Here is a 14,784-nt window from a genome sequence, read left to right as displayed (position 1 = left end):
GTCCCCCTCGGGCCCCGTCTGGCTTTGTCAGTCCCGTGTCCCCCTAGGGACCCTTCTCAGCCCCTCCTGGCCTCTGGGGTCTCTCTGGGGCCCTCTTGTCACCCACATGGCCGCCCTCGTCTGCTTCCTCCCCGTGTCCCAAGATGTGCTAAGCAGGGATGGTCACTAGGCCATCAAAGCGGGCAGGGCTCTGCTCCCTGGGCCCTGTGGGGGCAGAGAGTGGGTTCCCACAGGCGGGGGCAGCACCCCACCTGCCAGGCCCAGGTCACACATGGTGGCTTCTCGGTGACTGATTGGGAGAAGAGACAGGCCCAGCCGGGTGGAAGGAAGGTCCAGTGCACTGAGAGTGGTCTGGGTCTGGGGTTGCTCCATGAAGGCCCCCTGCCCACTCTCCCGGCCCCTAGTGACATGTCCCCTTATGTTGGGTGGCACCTCCACCGCCTGCCTTCTCCAGGCCCACCGAGCCCACTCCCTGGTGCCCTGGGCAGCCAGGCTCCAGTGCAGAGGGGACCTTCACTCTACCTTGGCCCTGGGCACACATCCTCCGGCTCATCTTCCTGGGAGTCACCTGCCCCGCAGGCCTCTCGTCCCAGAGGACCCCTTGCCGGCATCCAGGTTGGGCCTCAGCACTCACACGCACACACGCTCACACACGTGGTCCTGGAAACACAGCGAGGGCTCGGCACTTGAGGAGGGACGGACCCCCCCAGTGCTCCCACCCAGCGCTGGCTCCTCCCCAGGACAACCTGAGGGAGGCGAGAGGGGAGGAGAGGCCAGAGCTTTCAGTCACCCTGGGGCCTGCCCCTCGTCTCTGGCCTCCTGCTCCAGCACCTTCTCCTGGCCTAGTCCTGGGAGGGGGCACAGCTCCTTCTAGCTCACCAGGGTGCTCCCGCCGGCCTCCGCCCTGAGTCCAGAGAGCCCTCGCCACCAGCCCTCACCCTCCTCCCGGGACTTCCTGCTCCGGGATGGGGAGGGCAGCAGCCTGGACCCGATGCAGCACTTTCCTGGCCCAGGAGACACCCCATGCCTCTGACAGAGACCAGTGGCCAGAAGGACCCCTCTCCCTGGGACCCCAGGAACCCCACACCTCTGCCTCCTGTGGCAAGACCTTCAGTCTCAGGGGCTCTGTGGTCCTGAGCCAGCTCCTGGGGGACAGAACCCCACTGCCCAGTGGGCCCCCCATGTGTCCAGCACAGACTGGCCACACAGCATGGCCACCATGTGCCCCAGAGCCCCTCGCGCAGTCTCCAGGACTGGCAGGGAGCTCGGGAGGCTGGGCTCGGCCAAGTGCTGTCAGCGCGCCTGCGTTTGGGGTTGTGGCCCTGAGCTCTGACTGTCACAGGGGAGGCACCGTCCAGTAACTCATCACGCCTCTCCCCCGGCGTTTCTTGTGTCTCCCACAAAGGCAAGGAGAGTGGCGGGGCCACTTGAGCCCCACAGCCTGGTCTGAGACACACACAATACACACACACACACACACACACACACACACGTGCACGTACACGCACACACACGGCCCTCCAGGCAAACACGGGAAGCTGTGTGCCCCCCTCCCGGCCGCCGCTCCCACCTGGCCTTCCCTCCCCTCCAAAGCCAGAGCAGGGCCCTTCCAGGCAGCCCCAGCAGCCTGTGGGGTCTCTTGCCCTCCTGCCTACGCCCGTCCCAGGTCCACGCCCCCCTCGTCTTTACGGCTGCCCTCAGGCGCTGAGGCCGCTCTGCCTGGCTGATAGGTGGAAGAAAGGGGGTCAAGGGCTCATGAGCACACTGGCCACACAGGAGGTCAGGCGGGGCCAGGACCCACTGGATCCATCAGACTCCACACTAGACACTCCCTGGCTCCTCTTGCAACATCCTGGGCGCGATTGTGGACCCGGCCCCGGGGAGGGGCCGCCCCGGTGCTGTCTGTGCCTGCACCTGCCGTGTGAGGCCCAGTTGTCGGAGCTGCAGCAACCGCCGTCTCGTCCTTTGCAAGCAACGCCCTCCCTTTGTTTCCTCAGTCCACAGGACCAGGTCACGTCTGCCCTCGAAACTGCCCTAGGTTCCCAGTCCCATCCTACAGACAGGAATGCAGTCTGGAGGGGCAAGGGAGTCACCCCAAGGCCGCACGCAGAGCCAGTGGCAAAGCCAAGACCAAAACCCAGGCCTCTGGAGTGCCAGCCCAACCTCCTCCCAGCATGTCATCCTGCCTGGAGATTGGGGTCTGACTCCATACCTTGCAGCGGGGCCCACCACCCCCTCCACACACCCAGCCGGCAGCACACTCGCATTCCTTCATCTGCCACCTACCCATCCACTTGCTCTTCCGTCTACTCATCTACCATCTCCCCCCATCTTTCCTCCCTCCATTCATGTACTCTCCAGCCATTCACTCTGCCCTCTACCCATCCACTCCCTCAAATATCACCCACTCACCCACCTGCCCACCCATCCATCTATTCACCCATCCATCCAACCATCCACCCATCTTCTCATCCATCCACCCGTCTACCCATCCATCTACTCACCCATTCACCAACCCACCCATCCATCCATCTGCTCACCCACCCACCCATCCCTCCACCATCCATCCACCCATCCATGTACTCACCCATCCATCCATCCATCATCTACCCACCCATCCATCTACTCACTCACCCATCCACCCACCCAACTATCCATCTACTCACCCACCCACCCTCCATCCATCATCTACCCATCCATCCATCTACTCATCCATCCACCCATCTACCCGTCCATCCACTCACCCACCCATCCATCTATCATCCACCCTCCCAGCCACCCATTAGGCCCTCAGAGGACAGAGGAAACAGAGTCTGGAACACCAGGATGACCTCTGGATGAGGGGCACCTGGACTGGGCCATATAGCATGGGGAAGACTTGAGGCTAGGATGGGAGAGTAGAGACGGTGCCCACTGAGACGCAGAGGTGTGGGCACGGGAAAGCCTGCGGTGGGATGTGGGCAGTGAACAAAGTCAGAGAAGGCTATCAGGCCGGGAGACGGGGTGGGCAGGATCCTGTTGTCTGGGGCCTAAAACCTGGAAGCTCAGGCTTGGTCTAAAGGTCATTTGTAGGGAAGGGGCTGGCAGTGATTGTGGGGCCTGCCTGGAGCCTCACACCCATCATCCCGAGAGGAGCCTGGGCTCCCACCCCACCCCACATGACACCATCCCCTTGCCTCAGCAGACACTCCCCCTCCTCCGCACCTGGCCTGACTCCCCACCTCCGGGCCTGTGCTCGGGTGGGCACCTGTGTCAGGGCAGGACATCCAGGTGTGAAGGACACCGGTCTTGGCCCTGGCTGGGTTTGAGATACACCAAGTCCAGACTAGGGCCTGCCGAAGGGAGCTCAGTGCCTGTGCGGTGTCCATGTGGGCCACCACCAGGTGGGCTGGAGCCACGAGGGGTCCCACTGCCTGAGGGTCTGTGAGTGAGGCGGCCTGCCTGCCCACCATCCCGCCCGCTGCCTCCCATTCTGCCCTGTGCCACCCTGCTGACTCACAGCCACTTCCGCCACCACCCTGGCTTGCGCCGCAGAGGGGAGGGTATAAGTGCCCAGAGGGTGGCCCCGGCACTGCCTCTCCCAGCTTCCGAGCACAGCAGATGGCCCGGTGCGGGGCTGCACTCCTGCTGCTGCTCCTTGCAGCCGCCAGCTTGCGCACTGGTGAGTGGCCAGGCGGTGGTGTGGCTGGCGAGGGACCCGTCTCAAGGCCTCACTCGGGAGGGGGCCCTTCAGGGGCTTGGGCAGAAGGCCTCCTTCAGCCCCTACTGAGCTCATTTCCCTTGGCCTCAATGGGCTTTCTGGGCCCTAGAGCCTTCACCCGGGACAGGTTCCCAGGCCCCATTGTCTAGGCAGGGAGACCAAGGCTCAGAGAGGAACGCAGTGTCCAGGTCCACTGGTCAGAGCCCTGGGCCTGAAGGGCCTCAGCAAGGCGGGCTACCTCCCCAGGCAGGGGTGGGAGGGGAGACGGGCCAGGTGGGCACTGGGGGTATGCCCAGGGGCGAGACCCTACGGCCTCTGCTCTAGCCTCCGAGAGGGCTCTCAAGGCTAGGTGATGAGTTTGCCCATCCCTGCCCAGGTGAGGCCTTCAGATGCTTTACCTGTGAGCTGCCCACACCTGTTTCCTTATGCAAGAACATCTCTGTCTGCAAGCCAGAGGACACGGCCTGCAAGACCACGCTGCTGCAGATTGAGTCAGGTGAGTCTGGCCCACAGCGGTCTGGGGGGTCCACTGCAGTCACCTTCCCCACGTGGTCCTCAGGCCTGGAGGTGCAGGGGGCTGCGGTGGAAGGCCCACAGACGGGCTCTGTGCCGCAGAACCCTGGGCTCCTGCCCCCAGGCTACACCGCGGGCCCCAACAGGGGCCTGGAGGGAGCACGGACAACTTCCCAGGCCCAGCCATTAGTTTGGGGGTCACAGGGTATCACTGGAGGGGTCAGGAAGGATCAGATCAAGTGCATGGAGGTCGGGGCAGCTGGGCAGGCCCGGGGAGTAGAGGAGCAGGCCCTGACACCTGCCCACGGCCGGCAGAGTACCCGTTCCACCAGAGCCCCATGGTGACCCGGTCCTGCTCCAGCTCCTGCATAGCCACCGACCCCGACAGTATTGGGGCCGCCCACCTCGTCTTCTGCTGCTTCCATGACCTGTGCAATTCAGTGCAGGCCAGCAGGCTCCTTGGCCACCTTCCCTGAAGGTCCTGGCACCAGCGGAGGTCACCTCTACCCACTTCCGTGAGCTTCCCGAGCCTCAGGTTAATCATGGGACCCTAAGGGTGAGAGCCTTGCAGGGGGCACTCTCTGGCTCCCACCCTGGCAGAGAATAAAGCAAGCCAAGGCACAGGCGACCCCGTTCCTTCCTGGGTGCCGAGAGCCCATGGAGCCTGGCTGCAGGAGCACTGGGCTGAGTCGGGCCACTCTGGGCACTCGGGCTGTTTGGACTCATTTCATGGAAGGGGGAGCGGTGGCTTCGGGTGCGAAATGCATCCTGGGCTGGCCTTCGTGGAAACCAGTCCCAGGGCACCTCAGAGCAGGACCAGCTCCTGAGCCCAAGGGAAATCTGCCCCCACTCCCGCCCCCCAGGTAGCAGGGAAGCAGGAGTGAAGGGTGCGTATGTCCGCCCTGGGGCGGGGGGTGGGGGCTGGGAGCACAGCACATGGTCTCCTGGAGGGGGCACGGGGTGGGCTGCGTCTGGGTCAGGTGTCACCCACACACCTGGCCTCACTCACCTCCCCTGACCAGGGCCCACTGAGTCCTTGGCCCTGGGGACAGCCAAAGTGAGAAGAGATGGGGTGTAGGAGGCGCTAAGGACATGCCAGCTTGGCCCAGACACCAAGGGCCAGTGCCGGGCCCTGCACCACACTGGACATGCGGCACCCGGGGTGGGGACGGAGGGGCCAGACCTCGGACCCTGTTTCCCCTGCAAGCTGCCCACCATCCCCCCCCGCCCCCGGCCCTGACCTGGCTCGGCAGCCCTGGGGGGAGGTGGGGCGGGAGCTACGCCCGGCGCACTGGCAGCCTCGGAGCCTGCTTGGCCCCAGCTGGCCGCCACCCCTCCCCAGGCCCCGATTCCCACTGGTGCCCTCTGGGCCGGGCAACTTCCAGGTTCTGCATCTTGGCCAGCCTTCCCCAGAGCTTCTGCAGCCAAGAGCTCCAGCATCCACTTGCCCACTCCCCGTGGTGAGACGGGGCCCTGGGCCCAGGCCTCCAAATCTGGGGTCCGGCAGCTTTCCTTGGGCTGGGGCCGCACAGCTGACAGAGGGTGCCCCTGCCCAGAGCCCGTGAGCTCGGGCGGCCACCAACGCAGCCGAGCGGCCTGAGCCCAAGGAAAGCCCCTGACGTCTGCAGGCCTGAGAACGCCTGCCAGCCCTGCACATCCCGCTGTCTCCTCGGGAGCTGGGGACGCCACGGAGGAGGCCTTGGGACGGCTGGCCCTGGCGTACCCACAGCGGGGACAGGAGCTGCTCACACAGCTGGGGGCACTTGTGGCCTTGGGATCCAGGAATTGTCTGTGGGGTCACAGAGAACACAGGAGGGGAGATGCCCACCAAGGGTGATCCGCTCCACAGGCAGGATGGCTGAGGCTGCTCAACGCCCTCTGCCCCCCGGCCCAGCCCTGGGCCCTCGTCAGGATCCTCCTCCCTGGTTGGAGCTCCTCCAAACAGAACGAGTGAGACAGCCTCCCCTCCCGTCCCCACTGGCTGGGGCATCTCCCTTGAGTTGACAGAGAAACCCCGGTGCCCCTGGGACACACGATGTTCAGCCCAGATGCCCCCAACCATCCTGAACACCTCCTAACACAGACCCTGCCTCCCAGCCCCTGCCCTGCTCCAGGGTGCCAGCTGGCCGCCACCACTGCAGGGACCTGCTGGGACCCAGACCCACTGTGTGCACACCGCTTCCTGTCCCCAGTCCCACCGTGTGACACCTGGGGTGACCTCCACGCTCCCCCACCCCCCGTATGTGCCCCACAGGACCTGCACGTACACCTGTTAGACGGGCAGACACAGACGTTCCACACGGATACCCAAGCACCCCTGTAGGCCAGGCACCGCTGCCCAGGGTGGGTGCGAGGCCCAGCCTGGCCAGCCCCAGGGCCCAAGGGCCAGGCGGGACGTGGGAAGAGCTGAGCTTCAGCCGACCTCCCTCGGCCTCAGCCAGGCCGCAGCCTTCCCTCCCCAGTGCCCACTTCGAATCCAACTGCCGGTTCTCTTCCAGGCCCTTGGAGCAGGTGGTCAGGGCACGACGTGGCCCATAGCGCCCCTCACCCGCCTTATGTGCCGGCCCCACCTCCTGCCCTCTTTGAGGGACTTACGGCACGGGACCTGGGGGACCCCACCTCCACCCGTTAAGGCCCACTGACCTCTGCCAACCTGCCGCCCCCACCTCACCCCAGGAAGCCCAGAGTCTGAGGCCTAACCTCCCAAACTCCTCTGGGGGATCCTGGGACCAAACCACAAACGTGCACCAGCCGTCGCAGCCTGGGAACGAGAGCATCAGGGCCCCGGGCCCACATTCTGTGAAACAGGAGCAAGTCGTGCCCTGCCCTCCTGGTCCCTGAGGTCACGGGATCCCCAGAAGCTCAGACAGCGCCCCACCCCAGAAGACACCGCAGGGAGTGGCCCACGGCTTCCCCAAGGGACCAGGGCTTCGGGAATGAGGACTGCCTCCAGCACACGGACTTTAAAAACCCTTTAATCTCAGGTTTTCTTAAATAAAACAAACGTTGCAGCTTTCCCTTGCGGCTGTAAGGCAGACGTCAGCGAGGGGGGCAGGAGGGGGCAGGCGGGACGTGGGTGGGCTGCGCTTCCAGCTCCAGCTGGCGGGGCCCGGCAGGGCGGGGGGGGGGTGGCCCCAGCCACACCACGGGCTGGTGGGAGCAGGTGCGTGGCGGCGGCCGCCTCGTCCTGGGTGAGCAGCAGTGCCACCCCCGGGGCCTGAGCCGCGTCTCCAGCCACCCGGAGCGAAGGCTCCCGGCTCTGCCCACCTGGCCGGGCCGCTCTGCGCCGGGTTCTGCTCGTCCCCGGGCCTCCTCGGCAGGAAGGCGAGCGAGGCGGCGGGGACAGGCAGCTCGGCTGGTGTCCCAGCAGCTGGTGACCCTGACAGGGAGCCCCTCAAGCAAAGCCGTAAAGACCCTTCCCTGGCCCCAGCGCTTGGAGGGAAGGAGGAAGTCCCCAGAAGGCAGATGGGGATGACAACCCCAGGAGCGCAGGCCAATGAGGTGAAGGCCCAGAGAGGACAGGGCCCTCACCACGGTCAGAGCACAGCCCAGTGAGCACCCAGTGGTGTAGAGAAGCGAGGGCAAAGTGCAGAGGGCATGTGGGCACAACCCTGCTCGCTGCTCTGCTTCCTCGGCAGCAGCAGGCCCAGCTGGGACGGGAGGCTCACCACCAGTACGGCCACAGGAGACTCTGCACCCCCCAACCTGCACTGGGCCCCCGCACATGCTCCAACCACAGGTCCTGCCCCCACCCCAGGGGCGCCCCTGTGCCCTCTGGTCGGTCTGCCTGGCCCCGATTGCCCAGACCCCACCCTGGGCCTGCCCCGCTGTCACCTGCGGCCAGAGGGATCTGCTGTTGTGATCAGGCCCCACCCATGCCCCAGGGCTGCTCTGGCCTCACTCCTGCCACAACACTCCCCGCCCCACCCCCAGCAGCTCTGTCAAACTCAAACTCCAGACTCCGGGGCTCAGGGTGCTTCCAGCTGGTCCCTCTGGTCCCTCTGGTCCCAGCACTCTCCCGACTTGAGCCTACGGAAGCCTGGCTCCATCAGCAGGGTGGGGCCAAACCCTCTTCCCCCCCACAGCCCACAGGCCGAGGGCCCTGGGCCTCCCACCTTCCTCGTCACCTCCACCCCGAGGGCAGAGCTGGAGCCGGGCACCTGTGTCGCCCTCGTCCGGTGCCCAGCGTTGTGTGGGGGCAGGGGAGGAGCTTCCAAGACCAGCAGGGGGAGGGAGGGCCAGAGCGTCGGAAGGGGGGCTGGGATGCAGGCCACTCCAGCGGGGAGACGACTCTGTGCCAGCCCACTCTGTGCTCTCTGCCCCTGACATGCAGGGGCGGGTGGGCAACTGCCCCAGGGCGAGGCCGGTGGGGGGCGTGGTGGTCACTGGTCCTTGACCACGTCACTGAGCCCGCTCTCAGCCCTGAGCAGCTGGCTGCTGGTCTCGTTGTAGGCGATCCAGTGCCGCAGGTCTTCTGGCAGCTCCGGGGGTTCCACCTGCAGGGGGAGAGAGTATGATGCCCACGGGCACCACTGCCAGTGCGGCCAGCAGGGGTGCGGGCAGAGTGCCCAGCCAGGGTGTTGCTTTCACACCACTGGGCCTCCCGCCGTGCTAGCTCTCAAGACACCATCCTCCTTCACCAGGCCCGTGTCCCCAAGAGGGCCACACCGGAGGCCACGCCCGCTGCAGGGAGAGAAGTGACAAGAGACAGGAGGCCCAGAGGGCTTCAGGAGTCGGGGGGGGGGGGTGCGGGGGGGGGAGGATAGCAGGGCGGAGAGGAGGCCGTCAGAGCGCCTCTGCTGGCAGAGTGCTGGACAGGGGCCTGCCTGGGGCCCCTCTGTCCTCAGTGCATCAGGAGAGGCTGAGCCTGTGGCCCTGGGCCTGACTACTGTGTCCCCAACCCTGCACACTCAGCCACCAGCGCGATGGGGAGGCTGGCGAGACGCAGGGTGAGGGGAATGCCCGGGTGGCTCAGGGGCTGAGTGTCTGCCTTCAGCTCGGGGCATGACCCCGGGGTCCCAGGATTGAGTCCCGCATCAGGCTCCCTGCAGGGAGCCTGCTTCTCCCTCTGCCTGAGTCTCTGCCTCTCTCTCTCTCTCGTGAATAAATAAATAAAATCTTAAAAAAGAAAAAAAGATGTAGGGTGAAGCCTGAGCGGTCAGAGGCCTCGTGGACAGGCTGCGGGCGTTTCAGGGCCAAGGGCAGAAGCACGGGCAGAGGCACTTGGGGCTGCGGCCCTGGCTGGCCCTATAGACGGGGGAGCTCTGCTCAGCGTCCCTGCCAGGCTTTTGGGAGCACCGCCCTCCCAGCCCGCTGCAGCGACCAGCTGCGGTGCCTCTGTCGCCCCAAGGTCACCCTAATTTCAGCAGGCAGGATCACTGGGCACTGGACTTGGATGGCCTTGCGCTAAGCCTGGGGTTCTGTCTGGGGTCCCCCCAGGCCGTGGGACTCCTCCGGGGCCCCCCTCCTGCAGGAAGAGCTCTCTTCTCTCTTTTAACCCCAGCTCTTGGTCCCCGATTAAAATCCTTCATGGCCAGTGACTGCCCATGCCAGCCTCCTAACATGGGAAGGGACGTATGGAGCAACTCTGCCCCCACAGGGTGGGCAGCATCCAGGACCTCTGGGGGTGTGCTGAGGCAGAGAACCAGGGAGCTGTGCCCATGGCCCGAGGTGTAGCCTTGAGCAGTTCCCACGGCCTCTTTGAGCCCCAGTTTCCCCACTTCTGATACGGGGGAAAGGCTGGCCTGTCACAATGAAGGTGAGCTTGTGACCCTCCTTGCTCAGGAGGCGCCTGTCCAAAGCCAGAGAGGGCAGTGCCCTGGTTTAGGGCACTAGGGGTTGGGGCAGGCTCTGCCTTTGGCTTGGAGGCTCCAGGCAAGTTTATGGGAACCCGCCTGAGGCTGGGGCCTGCCTGGAAACGATCGCCGTGCTGGTGCCCTGGCTCGTCCCCAGGGCCCCTGTTGCCACGCTGCAGGAGCAGGCTGTGCTGAGCTGGGAGGAGCGGGCCCTGGGGAGGGTGCTCCGGCCCCACACAGGCGCTGCGGGACTCTCTGCAACTGGGAAGCAGAAAAGCTTCTCTGGGGCTCAATCCCCTGGGGCCCAAATCCAGGTGACGGGTGACCCGACCCCTCAGCTCCCAGCTGTGTGAAGGGCAGGGGGAGGGTGGGTGTCCTCAGGTCCTTGGAACTCCCCGTAACCTGCCCTCTCACTGACCCCACCACTCGCATTCAGAACCAGGGGCCGGAGACGGTGGCTCCAGAGTCCAAGCCACACAGCAGCACCAGGCCTCAGGCTCGTCTGGGGCTCCCTGTTCTGGAAGAGGTGGAGGGGAGGGCGTGGAGTCCGAGGGGCAAGGCTCGGCCGCGGCAGGAGCGCATGGAGCCGATTCGGGGGCCCTGGGAGTTCCCGGGAAAGGAGCATCAGTGGAGGGAGGCCCTGGGCCCGGAGGAAAGGCCGGAGGGGCGCTCAGAGGCAGGCGGGCACCCGGGGGGCTCAGGCAGCTGGCCTGGGCGAAGGGGCAGGGCCTGGAGCCCCGGGGCCGGCGGAGGGTGCTCACCCGGCGCTTGCACAGGTGCCGCACGACGCGCTCCGGCGAGGTGCCCAGCACGTGCTGGCGGGAGCGCAGCAGCGCGCACACGAAGCCGTCGCGCAGGCTCACGAAGCGCGCCTCCAGGTAGAAGGCGCGGGCGTCCCAGCCCAGCAGGCGGGTGCGCACCTCGAAGGGCTCCAGCAGGCGCAGCGAGCGGCGGTAGCGCGCGCACGAGGCGGCCAGCACGGCGCGGGCCCCGAGCGCGCGCAGGGCCCCCAGCACCCCGCAGCGGGCCAGGTGCGCGGCGCGCGCCACGTCGGCCTCGCGCAGGTAGCGCGCGTTGTTCATGTGCAGCAGCAGGTCCAGGTCCGAGGGCAGCACGCGGCCGGCGTAGCGCTGCTCGGCCAGGAGGTCGCGGACGCGCGGCTGCAGCAGGCGCGCACGGAGCACGGCGCACGGCACGCGCACCAGGTACCAGCCGTCCAGCAGCGCGAAGTAGGCGAGCGCCACGGCCAGCGACGCCACGGCCAGCCCCAGCATCGCGGCGGGGCGCGGGGGGCGCGGGGGGCGCGGGGGCGCGGGGGCGCGGGGCGCTGCTCGCGGCGCCGCCGGTGTCCGCGCCCCGCCTGCCGGCTCTCCCGGAGCGCCGCCGGGCCCAACCACCTCGCGGGCCGGGCCGGGGAGGGACGCGCCGGAACCCGCCGGGGCCGCAGGCCGGAGCCCCGCCCCCCGCGCGCCGCCCCCCCCGCGCCCGCAGTGGTGCGTCCCCCGCGCCCGCCCGCCCGCCCCGCCCCTTCCTCCGGGCCGCGCCACGGCGCCCTCTGGCGGTGGCTCCCCGCGCTGCAGGCGCAGGAGGTTCCGGGCTGGGCCGCCTGGCGGAGCCGGAACCCCGCCTGCCCGTGTCCCCCCCGCCCCCCCCCCCGCCTGCCTGTCCCCTCTCACCTGCCTGTCCTCCCCCGCCTGCCTGTGTCGCCCCCCGCCCGCCTGCCTGTCCCCCCTCCTGCCTATCCCCCGCCTGCCTATACCCCCTCCTGCCTGTCCCCTCGGCTGTCCCCCTGCCTGTCTCCTCGCCTACCTGTATCCCCCCCACCTGTCTCCCCCTTAGCCATTCCCCCTCCTGTCTGTCCCCCCACCTGCCTGTCCCCCCCGCCTGTCCCCTCGCCTACCTGTGTCTTCCCCCACCTGCCTGTCCCCCCCACCTGTCCCCCCTCCTGCCTGTCCCCACCTCACCTGCCTGTCCCCCCCACCTGCCTATCCCCTCGCCTACCTGTCCCGGCTCCTGCCTGTCCCAGAGACTCAGACCCTGGCCTGAGGGGGGTCACAGCGCTGGCGTTTCCTGGCCCAGGCGGCAGGGCCCTCCGAGAGCGTGGGTGCAGTGGTCCCCGCGGGCATGGCCTCGGGACTGCTGGAGACCGACCATCCCACGCCCCTCAAACATCCAGGGGCTGGCTCCCCACCCCCACCCCGCAGGGCCACGGCCCCCATGCCGGGCAGCGGTGCAGGGTGCGTCCCGGTCTGGCCCCTACGGTAACCCAGCTCATCACCCCCAGGTCATCTCAAACTCATTCCCGAGCGCTCCCATCCCTGGTGCTTTCAGAAAGGGAACCAGTGACGCCAGGGATGGAGGCTCAGAGTCGCAAATGTGCAGGACTCTGAGGTGTTGTAGCCCCTGGCGGTGGAGTGTGGACGAGCAGCCTGTAGCCCGCACTCCAGCCTCCATCCCCTTCTCTGCATCCCTGGGGAGGAAAGCCCAGAGGGGGTCTGTCCTGCTTCCCCTGCCCCCCACGGCTGGCTGGTCCCCGGGGAGGCCCCCTCCGCAGGTCTACCCTGGAGCCCTGGAGAACACCGCCCATCCTGAGAGGCGGCTGAGCTTTCATCCAGGCCACAGCAGGCCTGGGCTCGGGTTAACTGCCCTCCGAAAGGGGGGGCTCCCGGGGCAGTCCCACCACAGCAGGTGGCTTCCCTTGCCCTGGGCACCCTCTGGGCAGAGGCCAAGGTCTTTACTTTTCTGGCCTTGCTTCCAGGGCCAGTAGTTGGTAGAATGGGACCTGGGTTTCCTGGATCCTTGGATCTGCTTGGATGCTCCCGGGGACGGGAAGCTCATTCTCTATGGCCTAGGAACCGCTGGAGGTAAGACAGGCCTTCCCCACGTGGGGCTCACACTTGTCTCTGTCGTGCTGGAGCTGTCCCGGCTCAGCTCCAACTGCCTGTCCCCGAGGTGGGTGGCAGCAGGATGGCAACGTCCTGAGCCCCCCCCCCCCCCCCCCCCCCCCGCAGCCGCTCTGTGAGTGCAGCCTGGTCACTCACCTGGTCTCATCCCCACAGGGGAGGGGCCGCCCCCAGAGGCCTGTTCTCAAAGCTTCCTTGGGAGCTTCTGCCAGCCACGCTGAGCCCCCCACCAGATGCACACCGCAGGTACCCTTCCCTCTGCCAGGGACCCTCCCCTCCCAAGGTTCCCCTCCCTGACCCCCAGACCATGAAGTTCCCAGAGTCCCGGGCTTACCCCGCTTTTGCACAGGCTCAATTATGTGAGCCGGGGGTGCACCTCCTGCTGGCCCCTGAGAGAGGAGGCCAGGCAGGGCCTTGTGGGCCTCTGATGGTGCAGGCCCAGGGCCAGCACGGTCCACAGCCCACTCGGGAATGCCGCACGAAGCAGTTCCGTCTCAGCTCCCACCATCCAGCTGCTTCGGTCCCACACAGCAGACACGGGTGTCCTGGGGTGGTCATCGGCACATTCCTGGGGGTCCCGGTCAGGCCAGGGACCGTTGGGCATCGGACCTAGAAGCCCCTCCCTCTGCACTGGCTTGAGGTACGTGAGCCCTGGGAACCGCGCAGGGTGGAGGAGCTTCGGGGTGTACTCCTGGGTCCCCCGATTCCTCCAGAATTGTCCCATCTGGGTAGCGCCTGGCGTCGCCGACAGAGGTGGCTGCCGCCGGGGTTCAGGGCTCCCAGGGTGCAGGGAGAGGGGGAGTGCGGGCTCATGGCGCCACGCAGCGGAATGGGAGCCACGGTGCCAGCATTTGGAGCGGCGCCCCCTCCAGCCCCATTCCCAGGCCGGCCCCAGGCCTTGGCCACTGTCACACTGCCCGTGAGGGAGTCACCCTGCGAGGCCAAGGGGGGTTGAGAGGGTCCAGAGCCGTTTGTCTAGGTTCCCCCCGGGGAAGGGGGGCGGGGGGCCCGTAGCCAACTGGGGCCTCAGGTCCGTGGAAAGGGAGAGGTCGCGAGCTGGTGGTGGCTCCGCTGCAGCTCTGGGATGTGCTCCGGGGGACAGTCAGCCTGTTGCTCCTGCGGGGTCACCCGCTGGGGCTGTTTTCTGGGTGCCGTGTGCCCATGCCTGGGCTGGGGGCAGGAATGCTGCGCCGTGAGGCAGGCCGTGTGTTCCACGGGCTCATGGTGACGTCCAGGCAGCCGGCCAGCTCGGGGGCTCAGGGCTAGGGTAGCAGCACAGAGCCGGGCCTCGCACAGAAGGGCGCCTCCCCAGGGTGCCCCCCGCCACTGTGGCCTTTGTGGAGTGGGCAGATGGGGTCCCAGCTCTGTGCCCTGCAGCTCTGGGGACTTGGCGGGGGCGCCAAGCCTCTCCAGGACTGGCGATGGGCGCCAGACACCCGTGCCCCCCCGTAGGGCCCCCGCGCCCCAGCCAGGGATGCAGGGCTCTTTCCTGTCTAGCTTGCCTCCTGGCTGCGGCTGTGTCCACCCTGCGTGGCCTCAGGATGGGAAAGAGGGGAGCCCTGAAGAGGTAGGTGGGCTCCCCGCAGCGGAGAGAAGGGGCTGCGGAGACCCAGGCCGAGGGGGAGGTGGGGCTTGGAGCCAGATGCCACAGACGGAGCCTCCCGAGGCAGGGGAAGTTCAGCTCTTTGCCCGCCCCCCGCTTCCTGGCCTCCAGAGGGGCTGCTGTGTCACCCCTCGGCAGCCGCCCTGCCCCCACTCAGCAGCCCTCCCCCTGCACCCCAAGTCCAGCCAGGGAGGGGTGGCACCTCGCAGAGCAGGGTCCGGGCTGCTGACCGACACAGTGACCTGTGCGCCCGGTCCTGGGCCAGGTGGG

The 14,784-nt window shown here is 67.2% G+C and overlaps 2 protein-coding genes across 2 annotated transcripts; one reads left to right on the top strand and one right to left on the bottom strand.

Annotated features, from left to right (window-relative positions):
- Positions 1-3,522: 3,522 nt before the first annotated feature.
- SLURP1 (secreted LY6/PLAUR domain containing 1) lies at positions 3,523-7,230 on the top strand. Its single transcript, XM_025450917.3, has 3 exons — positions 3,523-3,661; positions 4,077-4,196; positions 4,529-7,230. Exons 1-3 carry the CDS (start codon positions 3,601-3,603, stop codon positions 4,687-4,689), a joined length of 342 nt encoding a protein of 113 aa, XP_025306702.3. The 5' UTR covers positions 3,523-3,600; the 3' UTR covers positions 4,690-7,230.
- Positions 7,173-11,309, bottom strand: THEM6 (thioesterase superfamily member 6). The gene is made up of 2 exons (XM_025450916.3): positions 10,770-11,309; positions 7,173-8,709 (listed from the first exon to the last, which is right to left on the bottom strand). The coding sequence occupies exons 1-2, from the start codon at positions 11,280-11,282 to the stop codon at positions 8,596-8,598; spliced, it is 627 nt and encodes a 208-aa protein (XP_025306701.1). The 5' UTR covers positions 11,283-11,309; the 3' UTR covers positions 7,173-8,595.
- Between the last annotated feature and the right edge of the window lie 3,475 nt (positions 11,310-14,784).

The sequence above is a fragment of the Canis lupus genome, chromosome 13 (assembly GCF_003254725.2).
Source record: "Canis lupus dingo isolate Sandy chromosome 13, ASM325472v2, whole genome shotgun sequence".
Lineage (NCBI taxonomy): Eukaryota > Metazoa > Chordata > Mammalia > Carnivora > Canidae > Canis > Canis lupus.
The sequence above is the reverse complement of the archived record's forward strand: the minus strand, read 5'-3'. Positions and strand labels throughout refer to the sequence as shown.

Coding starts and splice junctions, on each gene's coding strand:
- SLURP1 (XM_025450917.3), top strand. CDS start 3,601: ATGGCCCGGTGCGGGGCTGCACTCCTGCTGCTGCTCCTTGCAGCCGCC. Junction 3,662..4,076: donor AGCCGCCAGCTTGCGCACTG/GTGAGTGGCCAG, acceptor ATCCCTGCCCAG/GTGAGGCCTTCAGATGCTTT. Junction 4,197..4,528: donor GCTGCTGCAGATTGAGTCAG/GTGAGTCTGGCC, acceptor CACGGCCGGCAG/AGTACCCGTTCCACCAGAGC.
- THEM6 (XM_025450916.3), bottom strand. CDS start 11,282: ATGCTGGGGCTGGCCGTGGCGTCGCTGGCCGTGGCGCTCGCCTACTTC. Junction 8,710..10,769: donor GGCACCTGTGCAAGCGCCGG/GTGAGCACCCTC, acceptor CTCCCCCTGCAG/GTGGAACCCCCGGAGCTGCC.